This window comes from Macaca thibetana, chromosome 9 (genome assembly GCF_024542745.1).
Source record: "Macaca thibetana thibetana isolate TM-01 chromosome 9, ASM2454274v1, whole genome shotgun sequence".
Taxonomy (NCBI): domain Eukaryota; kingdom Metazoa; phylum Chordata; class Mammalia; order Primates; family Cercopithecidae; genus Macaca; species Macaca thibetana.
The window spans coordinates 63,095,430-63,113,995 of record NC_065586.1 but is presented as its reverse complement, the minus strand read 5'-3'; the positions used below and the strand labels follow the sequence as shown (position 1 = coordinate 63,113,995).

Here is an 18,566-nt window from a genome sequence, read left to right as displayed (position 1 = left end):
GGGGAGAGCAGCCGACGGCTCACCAGCTGTGCGGACAACCCTCTGACAAACGCCGCACACACAAATCCTGCATCTCAGAAGTGCCTTCTCAAATCCTGCTGCAGAAGCCCCAGCCTCTCTAGGAAATAATGTGCTACAGAGAGTCGGCCTCGGAGAAGAAAGCTGAGCCCCAGGCCCTCCAGCCAGTGGCTGTCACGCTCAAACAGTCAGAATAGCTTCTAACCACACAAGAGACCTAGAAAGCAACATCTTCTCATAATCCAAATTGAGTCCTTTCTTGGGCCAACTCTTTCTTGCTGTGGGACCTCAGGCAAGTTACTTAACCCCAATCTCAGCTTCCTCTTCAGTAAAGCAAGGACAAGAGCTCTTTCAAAAACCTGTATGCAATCTGGGCACGGTGGCTCACACCTGTCACCCAAGCACTTTGGGAGGCCAAGGCAGGAGGATCACTTGAGTTCAAGAGTTCAAGACCATCCTGGGCAACACGGTAAAACCCTGGTTCTATAAAAAAAAAAAATACAAAAAGTAGCTGGGTGTGGTAGTGCATGCCTGTAGTCCCAGCCAGCTACTTGGGAGGCTGAGGTGGGAGGATCACTTGAGCTTGGGAGGCAGAGGTTGCAGTGAGCCAAGATCATGCCACTGTACCCCAGCCTGGGTAACAGAGATAGACCTTTTGAGACTTTGTCTCAAAAAAATAAAAATAAATAAATAAAGTTTTAAAACCTGTATGTAGTACTGGGCACAGTAGCTCACGCCTGTAATCCCAGCACTTTGGGAGGCCGAGGCAGGCAGATCACAAGGTTAGGAGTTCGAGACCAGCCTGGCCAATATGGTGAAAGCCCATCTCCACTAAAAACACAAAAATTAGTCGGGCATGGTGGCAGGTGCTTGTAGTCCCAGCTACTCGGGAGGCTGAGGCAGAAGAATTGCTTGAACCCGGGAGGCGGAGGTTGCAGTGAGCCAAGATGGCGCCACTGCACTCCAGCCTGGACGACAGAGTGAGACTCCATCTCAAAACAAAACAAAACAAAAAACAAAGCAAACAAAACAAAAAACCCACCTTTATACAAATGTTCACAGCAGCATTTTCACAATAGCCCAAAAGTGGAGACAATCCAAATGTCCATCAGCTGATGAACAGATAAAGGACATGTTGTATATCCATTCAATGGAATAGTATTCAGTCATAAAAAGGAATGAAATCCTGACATGCGCTACAACATGAATGAACCTTGAAAACATTTTGCTATGTGAAGGAAGCCAGTCACAAAACGACAAATGTTGCATGATTCCATTTACATAAAATGTCCAGAAGAGACAATCTATAGAGACACAAAGTAGACTGATAATGGCCCGGGGCTTGGCGGAGGTCAGGAAATGGGAAAGGATTCCTCATGGTACGGGGTTTCTTTTTTGAGTGATGAAAATGGCTTAGGATCAGACAGCAGTGATGGTTATACAATCTTCTGAATATACAAATAAACACTGCATTGTATATTTTTAAATGTAAATGTTACAGTATTTGAATATACCTCAAAAAGAAATGAGGACAACAGGATCCAATGAACAGGTCGTTCTGATCATGAAATAAAACATCTGCAAGGCTCTTAGCACAGCGCCTGGCAGGTAGTTTGTGCTCAGTAAGTAAGAGATGCTGCTATAAGGATGCAAAAATATTGTTTTTATTTGAGAATCTGAAAAAGATGTGCTTCAGCTCTGTCATCCCTGGAGGAGAGAAATGACCCCTGGATTGCATTTATTCTAACAACCCCTGGACAAGGAGACAACTGCGTGTGCTATCATGGGCTTTGGGACTTCCCCCCCAAAAAAAAAAAATCTCCTTCCTGGCAAGCCAGTAAGGAGAAAAGAAGCCCATATTCAATTAAAATCAAAAGTAAACCCCACACAGAATACAATCAAATGACACACAGTCAACAATTTGAGATATTAAATTATTTTAATTTAACCGATGACTCACCACAAACATATACATACAAAAGGGAATAGAAACAGCAGCCAGGATGACACTAACAGTGTGGCCACCAATGGCTCTAAAGGGACCACAGCTGGTCCAAGTGGAGGAGGCCATGTGGCCAAGCCAGACCTTGGAGAGGCCTGGGCAGGCCCTGAGGTCTTCCTGCAAGGAAAGCAGCAATCAGTCCCTTTTTGCAGATAAGAAAACAAAAGCCCAGAGAAGTTAAGAACTTGCTCAAAGCCACACAGTAAGTAGGCAAAGGGTGGACCTTGACTTCTTCTTGAGAACATCGCCCTACAGAGAAAGTCCAGAAACCCGGATCTGCTGCTGCCTTTAACTCAGGTGTCCTTGGGCAAGTCACGTGTGAGGCCTCAACCTCCCTATCTGTGAAACGCAGAAATGAACACAGGCTATGTCTCTCCAAACGTGGGATGCACAAAACTACTCTCAAGGTTATCTTCAGGTGTGATGAGATGCCAGACAACCCAATCCACCTGCAGCAGGGCAGAGGGCGAGGGGGGCCGCAGCTGGAAACTGCGAGAGCTGTACCCGCTGAACCGACAAGGCACCCTGGGGATAGAGGGCTTCAGTTACCGACTGACCAGATTTCTACAGTACCTTTCTCCTCATCACACAATCTTTCGGGGCTTGATAGAGCAAGGAATCCATCCCTGTAAGCAATGGTTTCTCAGAGCAGTTGTTTGTCTTCCTGAGCTCACAGATGCATGACCAATGGGACCCAGGAAACAGCAACAAACGTCGCCAACCAGTGCCTTGTGCACCATGTCTTCCCTGGACAAACACCACTGCCTGGAGACTGGGAGCACAAGAATCACTTGAACCCAGGAGGCAGAGGTTGCAGTGTGCTGAGATCGTGCCACTGCACCCCAGCCTGGGTGACACAGTGAGATGCCATCTTGAAAAAAAAGAAGCATTTAGGCTGGGCCTTAAAGTATAAGAAGGGCCCAGACACATGAAGAACAGGGAAGAGCATCCCAGGCAAAGGGAACAGCATGTGCAAAGGCCTGTGGCTAGAAAGGCTTAATAGTTCAAAGGACTGATAGTCTGGGCTGTAAAGATGAGGGAAGCCCCAAGCTACTCAAAGTGCAGTCAGAGAATTTGGCAAGTGTCAGGCCATCCACAGCTTTGTGGTATGAGCTTGGGTTTTACTCATTGCGTAGAAGAAGCCAATGAGGGTTTAATACAGACAGAACTGCTAAAGGTCAGCACTGGAGTCCCACATTTGACAGATGAGAACCTGGCCCTACAATGGGGAGTTAGAGCGAGGACCAGAACCCCAGCTTCCTAATTTCTGGACCACAGCCTCCTATAAAACAGAACTCTCATCTTTTCACATCACCCAACTTTACTTGGTGTGAGCCCTGTCCTGACAGAGCTGACTCCACCCAGCGCCAGGCTTGGCCCCTTACAGGCATGACCTCCCAGAGCAGTGGGCCTCAACGGGGGCAGTTTTGCCCCCAGGGGACATTCGGAAATGTCTGGAGACAAACTTGGCTGTTACAACTGGGGGTGGAATGAGGGCAGGGGGTGCTACTAGTGTTATCAACTGAATGTATGTGTCACCCCAAAATTCATAGGTTAAAACCTAATCTCTAATGTGATGGCATTTGAGGTGGGGCCTTTGGGAGGTGATAAGGTCATGAGGGTGGAGCCCCATGGACGGGATTAGTGTCCTTATGAAAGAGACCCCCAGACCAGTGCAGTGGTTCATACCTGTAACACCTATAATCTCAACATTTTGGGAGGCTGAGGCAGGAGGATCACTTGAGCCCAGGAGTTCGAGACTAGTCTGGGCAAGATGGCAAGACTCGTCTCCATTACAAAAAAAAAAAATTTAAATTAGCCAGGCATGGTGACATGTGCCTGTAGTCCCAGCTATTCAAGAGGCTGAGTCGGGAGGATCATTTTAGCCTAAGAGTTTGAGCCACTGCACTCCAGCCTGGGCAAAGGAGGGAAGGAGGGAGGGGAGGGGAGGGGAAGGGAGAAGAAACCCCAGAACATTCTCTCAAGGAAGGAAGGAAGGAAGGAAAAAGAGAGAGGAAAGGAGGAAGGAAGAAACCCCAGAAAAGTCTCTCCCTGGCCTCCCAACCACAGAGGACATAGAGAGAAACATCTGTTAATGAACCAGGAAGCAGCCCCTCACCAAACACTGAGCCTGCCAGTGCCTTGATTTTGGACTTCCCAGCCTCCAGAATTGTGAAAAATAAGTCTCTGCTGTTTATATTTTGCTATAGAAAGCTGAATGAACTAAGGCATCTTGCCTCAAGTAGGTAGAGGCTGGGATGTTGCTAAACATCTTACCAAGCACAGGACAGCCCCCCAGAACAAAGAATTATCCAGCTCAAAAACCAAAGGCGTCAAGACGGACAAGTGCCCACCCAGGGATACAAAGCCTTCATTTTAAATAGGTGCCGAGCCCTCAAGGGAAGAAAGCCCTCCCCAGGGGCCACAGGAGAGAAGAGGGAGAAGGGTCATTCTTGGCCTCCCAGGAACCCCAATCCAGAGAGAGCACGTCTAGAGGTGGCATGCTAGGCAGAAGGCTCCAAGTCCCCCTCACCACAGCACACCACAGAGGAGGTAGAGTTGGGAAAGGTCTGTCTCCTTACAGAGGAACTCAGTCCCCTTGGAAGAGCAGCACAGACCCTGCAGTGGGGACCTCTGGCCCCCTCTCCTGCCTGGCAAACTCCCACCTGCTTCCCCCAAGAGGCAGGGAGCCAAGGATGGCAGATCTGAGGCCTCAGTCCTTGCGGCAAACACAGCCAGGCAGCCCCAGCCGTCTGGGGGCTGCTGTGTGAGAGCGACTCCCTCCCCTACGCTCTCAGAGTTGGACTGTGCCAGGCTGACCCTCAGGACTCGCCAGGCCAGGAAACATCACAGCAAAACACACTCCCCTCAACCCTACCAGGTGCCGGCCTCAGCTATGGGCCAGGAACTACAGGCCTACAAGCCCTGGTGAGGGCCAAGATCACCATCCCACCAGGCCAGAAAAACAGCTCCCACTCCAGTCCCTGGCTGCCCCCTTTCAGTGTAAGAATGTGCTAGAGAGATGTCTGCCTCCCCTCCAGACTGGGCACTCCCGGGCACATGCACTGCCCTTCAGGCAGGGCACACACAACAGCTGCTAAATGTATGTTTTTTTTAAAAAAGAGCCAGTGGTAATTTCTGAACCAAGAAAAGGTTGGGATTCAGTGAGTATCTATTAAGTGTTGGGATTCAGTGAGTATCTACTAAGTGTTTCCTGAGTACTCTTGTTCAGCAAAGGGGTTGCAACATCGGGTCCCTGCAGGTGTTGGACAGGAACATAAACACAAGAAGGGAATGGAAGCCTTGGTCAGGACACTGAGCAACTGCTCACCAGTCACAGCCTGGCCAGGTCCCCGGGCTTGGCTTCCGGTCCTTGGTTTGGCCTGTGACAGGGCGCCATCTGCCGGCTAGTACAGAAGGAAGCAAGCACTCAGCCAAAGCGCAGGCGGGCCTGGGAGGGAGGAAAGGTGGACACACCCCTCGCACTAGCCTTGGTCTCCCTGTTTTGATTCCACAGCTCCCAGCCTAGCTGCTCAGGTCCCTCCCCAGGAGCACATCACATCCATGTCCGTATTCATCATCTCCCACACGCACACATCCAGAGCCCTGCCAGGCAATGCCCCTGTCCCATCCCACGGCAGCCACCAGGACAGGAAGCTCCAAATTGTAAACAGTAAGCCAGTGATTCTCAAAATACAAGGCAAAGAAGAATCAGACACAGTTCATGTTAAAATGCAGATCACCAGACCCTCTCTGAGATTCTTTTTTTTTTTTTTTTTTTTTTTTTTGAGACGGAGTCTTGCTCTGCCGCCCAGGCTGCGGTGGCACGATCTCAGCTCACTGCACCCTCTACCTCCCAGGTTCAAGCAATTCTCCTGCCTCAGCCTCCTGAGTAGCTGGGATTACAGGCATGCGCCACCATGCCCAGCTAATTTTTGTACTTTTAGTAGAGACAGAGTTTCACCATGTTGGTCAGGCTGGTCTTGAACTCCTGACCTCATGATCCGCCCTCCTCAGCCTCCCAAAGTGCTGAGATTACAGGCATGAGCCACGGTGCCCGGCAAGATTCAACTTTTAAAGCTCTAGAGCAGGGTCCATGAATCTGTATGCTTAACCAATACCCAAATGATCCTGATAGGAGAAACTCTTCATGACCTTGGGTTAAGCAGACTTCTCACATACAATACCAAAAATACCATCAATAAAAGAAAAAACGATAAATAAAATTTCATCAAAATTAAAAATGTGAGACAGACAGGTGGCACGCACTTGTAGTTACAGCTACTCTGGAAGCTGAAATAGGAGGATCTCTTGAGCCCAGGAGTTCCAGGCTACAGTGTGCAATGATTGTGCCTGTGAACAGCCACTGCCCTCCAGCCTGGGCAACATACCCAGACCCCACCTCTAAAACACAAAACTAAAAAGAAAAAACCCAGTGTTTTTTAATGGGCAAAAGATTTGAATAGAGATATAATCAAAGACGAATGGATAGCCAACAAGCACATGAAAAGTTGTACAACATCGGCCAGGTGCATTGACTCACACCTGTAGTCCCAGCACTTTGGGAGGCCGAGGCAGGCAGATCACCTGAAGTCAGGAGTTCGAGACCAGCCGCGCCAACATAGTGAAACCCCATCTCTACTAAAAATACAAAAATTAACCGGGCATGATGGCAGATTCCTGTAATCCCAGTTGCTTGGGAGGCTAAGGCAGGAGAATCTCTTGAACCTGGGAGGCGGAGGTTTCAGTGAGGCGAGATTGTGCCATTGCACTCTAGCCTGGGTGACAAGAAGTGAAACTCTGTCTCAAAAAAAAAAAATGTTCAATATCACCAGAGAACTGTAAATTAAAACTACAACAATATACCTCTTAATACTATAAAAAAAGAAAAAATAAATCAAACTACAATGAGATACCTTACACCCTAGAGAATGTACAGTTATAAACATACTGAGTGTTGAAAAGGATGTGAAGGAACTGGAGCTCTCAATCTCTTTGGAAAAGAGTGTGGTAGTTTTTTATAGTCAAACATATACTTAATACATATAGTTGGCTCTCTACACCTGTGGGTTTTGTATCCACGAATTCAACCAAACACAGAAAATATTGAAAGTAAATAAATAATACAAAAGCAATACAACTATTTACATAGTATTTACATTGTATTATGTACTATAAGCAATCTAGAAATGATTTAAAGTATACAGAAGGATGTGTGCAGGTTAGATGCAAATACTATAACACTTTATATAAAGGACTTGAGTATCCTTGAATATTGGTACCTGTGGGGCTCCTGGAACCAATCCCCACAGATACGGAGGGGCAACTGTACAACCCAGTAATCCTACTCCTGTGTGTTTATCTGAGAGAAATGAAAACCTTACTGACCAGATGCCGTGGTTTGTGCCCATAACCCCAGCACTTTGGGAGGCTGAGGCGGGAGGAATGCTTGAGCCCAGGAGTTTGAGACCAGCCTCTCCCACACAGGGAGACCCCATCTCTACAAAAAATACAAAAATTAGCCAGGTACGGTGGTGCACACATGTAGTCTTTTTTTTTTTTTTTTTTTTTTTTTTTTTTTTGAGACGGAGTCTCACGCTGTTGCCCAGGCTGGAGTACAGTGGCGCGATCTCGGCTCACTGCAAGCTCCGCCTCCCGGGTTCCCGCCATTCTCCTGCCTCAGCCTCCTGAGTAGCTGGGACTACAGGCGCCCGCCACCGCGCCCGGCTAATTTTTTGTATTTTTAGTAGAGACGGGGTTTCACTGTGGTCTCGATCTCCTGACCTTGTGATCCGCCCGCCTCGGCCTCCCAAAGTGCTGGGATTACAGGCTTGAGCCACCGCGCCCGGCCTGCACACATGTAGTCTTAGGTACTCAGGAGGCGAGGTGGGAGGACGCTTGAGCCCAGGGGGTGGAGGCTGCAGTGAGCCAAGATCATACCATTGCACTCTAGCCTGGGCAAAAGAGTGAGACCCTGTCTAAAAAAGAAAGAAAAGAAAGAGAAAACTTTGCTTCACAGCAAAATCTGTATGCAAATGTTTACAGGCTTTATTCATGATGTTAAAAAACTGGAAACAGTCCAAATGTCCTTCAGTAGATGAAAGGATAAATGGATCATGGAACACCCACACCATGTAACGCTATTCAGCAATGAAAGGAATGAACTACTGATTCCCACCAAACACAGATGAATCTCAAATACTTGATGCTAAAGCGAAAGAAGCCAGGCTCAAGAGTTTATTTACTCTATCATTCCATTTCCATGATATCCTAGAAAAGGCAAAACCACAGGGATGGAAAAGAGATCAGTGACTCCCAGGTACCGGGGATGGGGAGGGTTTGGCTGCAGGGGAGCACAAGGTGATAAAAAGGTTCTGAGTCTTGTTGTGGTTGGTTATAAAAACATATGTTTGTCAGAACTCAACTATATACTAAAAAGGGTAAATTATATATATATATAAAAATTATAACAATAAAATATATAAGGTCAAGACATGGCAGAATCATCTGGGAGGCTTGCTAAAATCCACACTACCAGCCCCCACCGTCAGAGACTCTATTTTCACAGCTCTGGAGTAGTACCCATAAATCTGCCTTTTTTTTTTTTTGAGATGGAGTCTCGCTCTGTCACCCAGGCTGGAGTGCAGTAGAACAATCTTGGCTCACTGCAACCTCCACGTCCCAGGTTGAAGAGATTCTCCAGCCCTCAAGTAGCTGGGACTACAGGCATGCATCACCACGCCTGGCTAATTTTTGCTTTTTTTTTTTTTGGAGACACAGTCTCACTCTGTCGCCCAGGCTGGAGTCCAGTGGCACAATCTCGGCTCACTGCAAGCTCTGCCTCCCGGGTTCAAGTGATTCTCCTGCCTCAGGCTCCCAAGTAGCTAGGACTACAGGCGCCCGCTGCCACGCCCAGCTAATTTTTTTGTATTTTTAGTAGAGACGGGGTTTCACTGTGTTAGTCAGGATGGTCTTGATCTCCTGACCTCGTGATCCGCCCACTTTGGCCTCCTAAAGTGCTGGGATTACAGGCATTAGTCACCACGCCCAGCCATTTTTGCATTTTAGTAGAGACGAGTTTCACCATGTTGGCCAGGCTGGTGTCTCCTGACCTTAAGTGATCTACCCACCACAAGGATTATAAGCATGAGCCACCGTGCCCAGCTTGAATCTGCATTTTTTTTCTGAAATTAACTGAGGTTTTATTTTTATTTATTTTTGGCAGCAGGGGGCACCAAGTCTCGCTCTGTCGCCCAAGCTGGAGTGCAATGGTGCGATCTCAGCTCACTGTGCAACCTCTGCCTCCCAGGTTCAAGCAATCCTCCTGCCTCAGCCTCCTGAGTAGCTGGGAAAACAGGCGCATGCCGCCAAGCCCAGCTAAGTTTTTGTATTTCAGTAGAGATGGGGTTTCACCGTGTTGCCCAGGCTGGTCTCGAACTCCTGAGCTCAGGCAATCTGCCCGCCTCAGCCTCCCAAAGTGCTAGGATTACAGGCGTGAGTCACCGTGCCTGGCCTGAATCTGCATTTTTAATCAGCACTCCTACAGTCCTGATGTTGGTTACCCAGGACCTACCCTTTAGAAAATCCTGCAGGAGTGAAGGAACTGATGGAGGGACATTTGCCCATGAAAGCAGTACATGGGGGCTGTCCCTATCGTTTCATTAACTTGAGACAGCCTAATAATAATGTAAATATTAGATACAAAAGTAGATGTCCACCTCTGATTATTTTGCTCCTTTTCAGGAACAGTGTGGGCTCACTGTGGTTCCAAGAAGACCTGGGAGGAGAGGTAGGTGTGCGGGTGGGCAGAGGCAGGAAGAGGGAGGTTCACATCATTGGCTTAGTTCTGTCAGCCCTCCTCCTCATCTCCACCCCCATCCCTCAGGCAGGCAGCAGGGTGGACGGGGAAAAGCAGGGCTGTGCACTACCTATGATAGGTCAGCTGTGCTGACCTATGAACTCTGCTCCCCCTCCAAACAGCTGTGTCACCAGCAGGTCACCTACACTCAGCCTAGCTCCAGCAGCTATAAAACAGAGGAAAAGTACTGCAAAAGCAACGCAGGAGATGAGGGAAGTTGAATACCCTTATACAACAAAACACGTAAAAAACACCAGATAAAATGCTGGAACCTGGGAGGCAGAGATTGCAGTGAGCCGAGATGGCACCACTGCACTCCAGCCTGGGTGACAGAGTAACACCTTGTCAAAAAAAAAAAAAAAGAAGAAAGAAAGAAGAAAAAAAGGAAGGAAGGAAGGAAGGAAGGAAGGAAGGAAGGAAGGAAGGAAGGAAGGAAGGAAGGAAGGAAGGAAGGAAGGAAGGAAGGAAGAGCGAGCACACACTGGATAAAAGATGTTTCTCACATCTTTGTTTCCTCATCTGTAAAATGGGGGTATTAACATCACCTCTGTCATAGGGTTATCACGGAAGATTAAATGAGGTAAAACCAGCAAACTGTTTACCACGATGCCTGACATTTAACAAGAGCAAGTCCAAAAGATCAAAAATAGAGAATCTGAGTCCAGGCGTGATGGCTCACGCCTGTAATCCCAGAACTTTGGGAGACCGAAACAGGTGGATCACTTGAGGTCAGGAGTTCGAGACCAGCCTGGGCAACATGGTGACACTCCCATCTCTACTAAATATACAAAAATTAGCTGGGAATGGTGGCAGGTGCCCAGTTGGTTTTTGGGGAAAGCTAAGGCAGGAGAATCACTTTGAACGCAGGAGGTGGAGGTTGTAATGAGCCAAATCTACTACTTGGTAACAAAAAACAATAAAATCATAAAAATCTACTACCTGATAAGACAAAAAGCAGTTTCGTCTTTGCCTGGGCAATGAATTTTTTTAAAAACAAAAATAAAAATCTCCACTAAGATTCTGAAACCACAGACCTGTTCTTACTTAGGGTTTGAATATCCACATTCCTTAATTCATATGCAGAAGCCCTTAGGGCTGAAACATTAACAGAAGACGTGCTTCTAGGCTGGTCACACTCAGGCATCTGACCAAAGCAATCACCACCCCTTCGGAGGACACAGCCCCGCAACCCAGGATTACACAGATAGTCCACCAGGCAGGAGCACAGGGTCCAAATTATTATATAAAGTCTGCCCAGAATAACCTACTGTGAGCAAGAGTCAGCAGGAACAACAGATTCAAACCCTCAAGAATGTCCTGTTATAGACAAAACAGGCTGGGCATGGTGGCTCAAGCCTGTAATCCTAGCACTTTGGGAGGCTGAGGCGGGTGGATCACTTGAGGCCAGGAGTTCAAGACCAGCCTGGCCAACACGATGAAACCCCATCTCTACTAAAAGTACAAAAATTAAAAAGTAACCAGGTGTGGTGGCACACACCTGTAATCCCAGCTACTTGGGAGGTTGAGGCAGGAGAATTGCTTGAACTCGGGAGGTGGAGGCTGCAGTGAGCTGAGATCACGCCACTGTACTCCAGCCCAGGTGACAGAGCAAGACTCCGTTTCAAAAAAAAGAAAAAGCAGTAAAGATTTAAAACAAGTATAGGCTGGGACAAGAGGATAGCATGAGGCCAGGAGTTTGAGACCAGCCTACGCAACATAGTGAGACCCCATCTCTACAAAAGATTTTAAAAATTAGTCGGTATAGTAGCAAGTGCCTGTAGTCTTAACTACTCGGAAGGCTGAGGTGGGAGGATCACTTGAGCACGGGAATTGAAGGCTGCAGGGAACTATGATTGCGCCACTGCACTCCAGCCTGGGTGACAGAACAAGACCTTATTTCTAAAATGATTAAAGAAATAAAAAATAGAGCATAAGAAAGAAATAAGATTATTCCCTTAAATCGGATTTTTTTTTTTCAGTAAGAAGCAAAAGATTCATTGGATCTGAAGAGAAACCAGAGTATATCATATCAGATTTTTTAAATAGAACTTTTTCTCGCCCAGGCTGGAGTGCAGTGGCCCGATCATGGCTCACTGCAGCCTCAACCTCCAAGACTCTTGCAATCTTCTCGCCTCCGCCTCCCAAAGTAGCTGACACTACAGGTGTGTGCCACTGCACCTGGCTAATTTTTTAAGTTTTATTTTTGGTAGAGACAGGGTCTCTACCAAAAATATAAGCAGTTAGCATGTATTGAGTACCTGCTGTGTACTAGGTGCTTGGGGGCTCCCAGGGATGTGTGTAGTAGAGTCTCAGGCCTCAGGCCTTTTCAAATCCTGCTCCTCTGCATCACGATCATTCTTTAAAAGCCAGCCCCCATGCACACAGCAGAGCTGGGAGCCTAAGACCCGGAGAGGAGCGGGGTGCAGGGAAGCCTGGCCTGCAACCACAGGCTGGAGGGAAGGGTGGGGTCAGACTGAAGCCCCTCAGAGGCCCAGGACCCATGGAAGCCCAGATGGAAAAGGGGCAGGGAAAGAGAGCCTGGCTCAGGGGAGGGAGACAACCTAAGGGGCAGTTTGCAACTCTGCATGCTCCTTAGAAGCATCTAGAAGATGATGCTGGGGAGGGGTGAGGGGCTGGGAGGAAAGCAGCTTCAACTCAAGGTGAGGGCCTCCCAGGGGCCAAATGGAAAGGAGCCCACATCTCCAGGGATGGAGAAGCCTGGAGTGGAGTGAGAAAGGCTGGGATCTATGCCTCGAGTTACAGGAGGAAGCAGGCCTGGCTCCAGCTCTAGCCAGCGGTGCCCCAGGAGCACTGGGGCAGCGTTCGAAGTGCTTACCAGGGTTACTTGCCTGAGTAAGGTGAGAGCAAGCCTGTAACTGAGCTCTTCCAGCCCAGTCTCTACAGGCGATCTCCCACTCTGCAGCAACACCTGTGGCTCTGGAGCACCACCCCGGGAGGGAACCCAGCAGGAAGGGAAAAGCCAGGGAAGCCTGTGCCTCTCCCAGGGGCCTCGACTTTGAGAATGAGTTACCCCTGAACTCTCATCTGTTGTCGAGATGTGTGTTATTTCCATAGTGGCAGGTAGCCCTTTCCCTAAAATCTGTTCTCTAATTTTAAGAGTAATACGTTCATTATAGAATATTTAGAAAAGGCAAAAATAGTATTTTCTAACTCCCATTTGCATATTGGTTATTTCCTTCCATTTTCTTTCCTACATACATGCACAGGTTTAACATAATTCGTATCTCACCCTACGAATTAGTTTGGCATTCTTGATTTTTTCCGATTCACATTATATATGAGAATGTGCCAGTCATTTTTTGTTTTGTGTTTTTTTTTTTTTGAGACGGAGTCTCGCTCTATTGCCCAGGCTGGAGTCCAGTGGCACAATCTTGGCTCACTGCAAGCTCCACCTCCCGGGTCCACACCAGTCTCCCACCTCAGCCTCCCGAGCAGCTGGGACTACAGGTGCCTGCCACCACACCCCGCTAATTTTTTTTGTATTTTTAGTAGAGACGGAGTTTCACCATGTTAGCCAGGATCTCGTGACCTTGTCTCGATCTCCTGACCTCGTGATCCACCCGCCTTGGCCTCCCAAAGTGCTGGGATTACAGAGCCACTGCACCTGGCCGAGAATGTGCCAGTCTTTATTCAATCGTACAATGAAATATTATGCTCCATTGTTGATGGCTACGTAAATAGCATTATATAGGCAGGGCACGGTGGCTCACGCCTGTAATCCCAGCACCTTAGGAGGCTGAGGCGGGTGGATAGCTTGAGGTCAGGTGTTCAAGACCAGCTTGGCCAACGTGGCAAAACCCCATCTCCACTAAAAAATAAATTAAAAAATTAGCCAGGCATGGTGACACACACCTGTAATCCCCGCTACTTGGGAGGCTGAAGGAGAATCACTTGAACCTGGGAGAGGGAGGTTGCAGTGAGCCAAGATTGTGCCATGGCACTCCAGCCTGGGCAAGCAAGATGACTCCATCTCAAAAAAAAAAAAAAGCATTGTATAGCTGTAGCCAAATTTTTTTACGCAATTTTCTGGTGCTGGATGTTTAGGATGCTTCAGATTGTTAGCAGTTTTACATGAGAACCATATGGAGTTACTTTATTATTCAATTCAATTACCATCTCCTCCAGAAAGCCTTCCCAGACTACTTCAATACCCAGCAATATCTCCCACCTCTGAACTAGGACAACCTGTGTTCCATCCGACACACCTTAGCATGGAGCCTGTGTGTCACTGCTCTCTGAAGACCATCTTGTGGGTGGTGGGCTGGTCTCAGGTCCAGGACTCTACTACACACATTCCTGGGAGCCCCCAAGCAACCAGTATACAGCAGGTATTCAATACATGCTAACTGCTTAGACCCAGCCCCCTTAGATTATATGAGCCTGGTCAGCTCCATTTCCTAAGGGTCAGGATTACAGGTGCCCACTATGGCCAGGTTGGAAATTTTGCTTCTTCTCTGGCCACTGCACAGGTACAAAGGATCCCTGTTATTCAGCCACAACTTTAAGACCCAGTCCTGGCCGGGCGCAGTGGCTCATGCCTGTAATCCCAGCACATTGGGAGGCTAAGGCAGGTGGATCACGAGGTCAGGAGATCGAGACCATCCTGGCTAACATGGTGAAACCCCGTCTCTACTAAAAATACAAAAAAAAAAAAAATTAGCCGGGTGTGGTGGCCGGCGCCTGTAGTCCCAGCTACTCGGGAGGCTGAGGCTGGAGAATGGCGTGAACCCGGGAGGCGGAGCTTGCAGTGAGCCAAGTTTGCACCACTGCACTCCAGCCCGGGTGACAGAGCGAGACTCTGTCTCAAAAAAAACCAAAAGACCCAGTCCCCTCCATATGAAAATCTTGAGCTTCAGGCAAGATCGCCATGGCTAAAGCCTCTCCCAACTTGACTAGAGCTTCACAGCAGTCATGACCCTGGCAATCACCAAAACCTGCTCCCACCCCAGGGCTGCATGGTAGAGACATGGCCCAGACTCTGGTGCCAGACAGTCAGGGTTCCAATCCCAGGCATGGCAGTGGTCTGGTAGAGACCACTGGCCAGAGAACTGCTTGGGTTCCTTGGTGGGTATGGCCCCCCGGCAGTGCAGGGGAGCTGGTCGCAGCATGCCCTGTCCTAGCCGCCCTGCACATTTCACCTGATGCAGGGTGCCCACTCTTCAGCTCACAGAAATGCCCACCTGGCCACCTGACCTTGCAATCTCCAGTCCACAGAGGTTGAAGTTCAGGGGGTCCTCAACACGACCTTCCAAGCTCTCCGCCTGCCAGGCACCATCCCTCAACACCTGCCCCAATGCTGCTGTGGTAATTGGGCAGGGTCTCTCCTCCAACTCAGGCACACCCCCGCCACTGCCTGGAGTGCCTGTTTCCTCACCGCTGCCCCCTGAAACATCCTCTCTCAAACAGCACCCACCCCCAAGCAGCTTCCCCAACGCCCCTGGTAAGAATTGTGTTCCCTCCCCTGCGGCCTCTCCACTCTTGCCACATCTGAGTGAAGTGGAGCTGCTGTGTCCCTATCCCCTGTGATGCTTTTTTTTTTTTTTTTTTTTTTTTTTTTGAGATGGAGCCTAGCTCCATCACCCAAGCTGGAGGTGCAATGGCAAGATCTTGACTGACTGCAACCTCCACCTCCTGGGTTCAGGCAATTCTCCTGCCTCAGCCTCCCAAGTAGCTGGGATTACAGGCGTGTACCACCACACCAGGCTAATTTTTTGAATTTTTAGTATGTTTTCGTATGTTGGCCAGGCTGGTCTTGAACTCCTGGCCCCAAGCGATCCACCTGCTTCGGCCTCCCAAAGTGCTGAGATTACAGGTACGAGCCACTATGCCCGGCCCCCTGTGACATTTTGAAGCAGGGGTAGGTTACTCACCACAGACATCTGTCAATTTGCACTGAATCCTCCACTGGAAGGCAGTAAGAAGCACACCCAGCACAGACCTGGCTGGCTGACACCCGCAGAAGGTGCATTTGCGAAAGGAAGGGCTTAGGTCCCACCGCCAGCTTTTGGGAATGAACAAAAATTAAAAATAATAGCTGCCATTAATTGAGCTTCCTATGTGCCAAACACCTTACAGACATTCCAATTACTCTTAACTGCCCTGATGAGGTAGACACAATTACCATTCCCATTTTATAGATGAAGAAACTGAGGATCTGAGAGGTTAAGCAATCTGCTACAGTACCAGGTGAGTGGGTGGCAGAGTAGGGATTCAAATCCAGGCCCATATGACTCAAAGCCTAGCTCTGAACCGCAGTCTCAGTGGTAGAGAGCTTTAAACAACCATATTACTGACCAGTACAGGATTCCAGAATTCCTTCACTGAGGGCTCACAGTCATCAGCTCACTAGCTTAAGGCTCCTTCCAAAGGCTTCCCTCCAACACCAATGACAATCTTCAGTGAACCTGCTGATAGAAGAAATGCCTCTCGCCTTAGCTAAGCTCAGCAAACACTTCCACATGTTTACAAAGTGCCTGACACTGAGCTGGGCTCTGGGGCAGGGCAGGGGGAAGCAAACAACCACAGGGTCCCTGTGCTGTACAGATGCTGAAGGGGTGCTACAGAGGAGAAAGGGAGCAAAGAATGGATGAGGTAAGGTGGAGGGCTTCCTGGAAGAGGCAGTGATCAAGCTCATCTTGAAGGCTGAGTGTCTCTCCACTTCCTGGACCACCTCTCTCTGCCTCTGACTGCCTTTCCAGTCTCTGTGACTTTGCTGAGGCAGTAACCACCATGGAAGGAAGCACTCCTTTGTGAGACAGACAGACAGACACACACACACACACACACACACACCCCTACCTGCCTGTGAAATTCCTCTCTGTGTACCTAGCTCCAATTCTGCCTGCCTATCTGCAAGATCATCCCCAAGGCAGGACTGTGCTCCAGGCCTCTACAGTAGTGCCTGCACTCCAGGGGTGAGACACATGCACACACACACACACGCACACAAACACACTCGGGCATGTGCACACACACACAGGCACACACACAGGTAACTGCACCGTATCCCCTGCTGCCCCTTGCACTTGGTGGACAGTCAATAAATATCTGCTGAATTCAATTAAATGGGATGGTTTGCCTAAATGCTTGGGAGTCTTGGGGTAATTGATGGAATAAAATGCCCTGGCCAATTCAAAGCAAAAAATACATAAGACACAATTCAAGAAAAATAGTGGAGTGTAAAGAGCTCTCCTAGCTGGGCAACCTCAAAGAAACCCATTTTGCCGTCACCTTTCTTCATGGGATGACTGAGGCTTGCCACGCCCAGCTGGCTTCATTCACCCCAGGAAGCCTGTGAAGATTCAACAAGATAACATTCAGGAGGCACCCAGCACGGGGCCTGGCACACAGATGCTACTTGGCCAGGACCAGCTCTGTTTTTTCACCTAGTCCAAGGGTACACACACTCAGTCATTGGCAGTCAAAGGACAAGCAGGCAGGCCCCATCACTCAGTGGTTTTCAAACCTCTTTGACCAGGACCCACAGTAAGAAATGTCTTACACAAACTACACACTGTTGCAATGAAAGTTCTACAAAACACTTATTCTCAGGATGAGGTTGTGCACTGACACTTGTGTCTTTCATCTCTATTTCATTTCTAAGTTGATCTCACAACTGCTTCCAGGGAAGTTGGGAAAAGCCCTGCCCTCACTCACCCAGAGTGTCAGAGCCGCTCTCCACCGTCTCGTTGACCTTCCTTGCTACTCTGGCCACAGCCTCACCCATCTTCTTCAGCATGCAGACACAGGTGTCCTGCCGCCAGCCCCCAGGCTGGTCTGCTGCTCACAAAAGGACCTGAGCCTGGGGAAGATGCAGTGCCATGAAGTGCCTGCCTGTCAGCCAGGGGCCCACCCAGGCATCCCCCTCTAGCATCCTTCTCCCCCAGGACCCAGGCTGCCAGGAAGCCTGCAGGGAGGGCCCCAGGCCACTCACCTCCTCTTGCAGGGCCGAGAGCTCAGGCCACATCCAGCTTGGCCTTTGCACAGGCTGGTCTGCCAGTCAGAGGGTGGGGGCAGCTGGGTCCTACTGGTTTTCGGGGAGGATCAACATGTGTGACCTCACCAGACATGGGGACCAGGCCTGAACCAGCAGCTAGGGAGGTGTGAGGACTCAGGGGTGTGCTGGCCTGTGATTCACTCTATAGGCGGGGCATTGGGAAGGAGGTAGGGTGCAGCCAACTGCAGGAGAAAGACACCTGTCCCTCCATCCCACAGCCTCTAAGCTGGTGCCCTGTCCACACCCCACCCAGGATAATTTCCTCAGCTCCCCTGTTCACTCCACCCGTATCTGCCTTGTGCATGGCAGGAAGTGGGGACATGAAGGCAAATTAGAGCCCTGTGAGCCCATCAGAACACACGGACTGGCAGTTGGCGGTCTGTAAGAATTCCTTTCCCATGTGCCAATAGGAAGGAGAGTTTACAGTACTAGCCTGTGTGATTATCAGCCTGATGCTGCGTCTTGCCGAGGCAAGAAAAGCGGGTGGCAGGGGAGAGGGGTGGGTGGAGATGGAAATGAGAGAAGAGAAAGCGGGTGGGGGAGGGGGTGGGTGGAGATGGAAATGAGAGAAGAGAGATTGGATCACTAGAGGAAAACAGGCTGAAAGAAAGGTGAGGAAGACAAAATGATAAGGTGTTAAGACATAAGGACTTGCAAACACCCTCAACTCC

General features: G+C 49.1%; 3 protein-coding genes across 7 annotated transcripts in view; all 3 read right to left on the bottom strand.

Annotated features, from left to right (window-relative positions):
- SAR1A (secretion associated Ras related GTPase 1A) overlaps positions 1-18,566 on the bottom strand; it is a 537,387-nt gene that overhangs the window by 202,661 nt on the left and 316,160 nt on the right. The window lies entirely within an intron of this gene.
- Positions 1-18,566, bottom strand: part of PPA1 (inorganic pyrophosphatase 1) — a 478,362-nt gene that overhangs the window by 152,573 nt on the left and 307,223 nt on the right. The gene's annotated exons all lie outside the window — the stretch shown is intronic.
- Positions 1-18,566, bottom strand: part of LRRC20 (leucine rich repeat containing 20) — an 88,106-nt gene that overhangs the window by 63,686 nt on the left and 5,854 nt on the right. For 3 of the 5 annotated variants that reach the window (XM_050803680.1, XM_050803681.1, XM_050803679.1), the window contains exon 2: positions 17,556-17,700. The exons of 1 other annotated variant lie outside the window; for it this stretch is intronic. In XM_050803680.1, coding sequence (XP_050659637.1) covers positions 17,556-17,637 — 82 coding nt within the window. In that variant the 5' untranslated portion in view covers positions 17,638-17,700. Of the gene's footprint in view, positions 1-15,769; positions 15,901-16,193; positions 16,307-17,555; positions 17,701-18,566 lie in introns of those variants that run through there. One more of the 5 variants, XM_050803684.1, reaches the window with a different exon arrangement.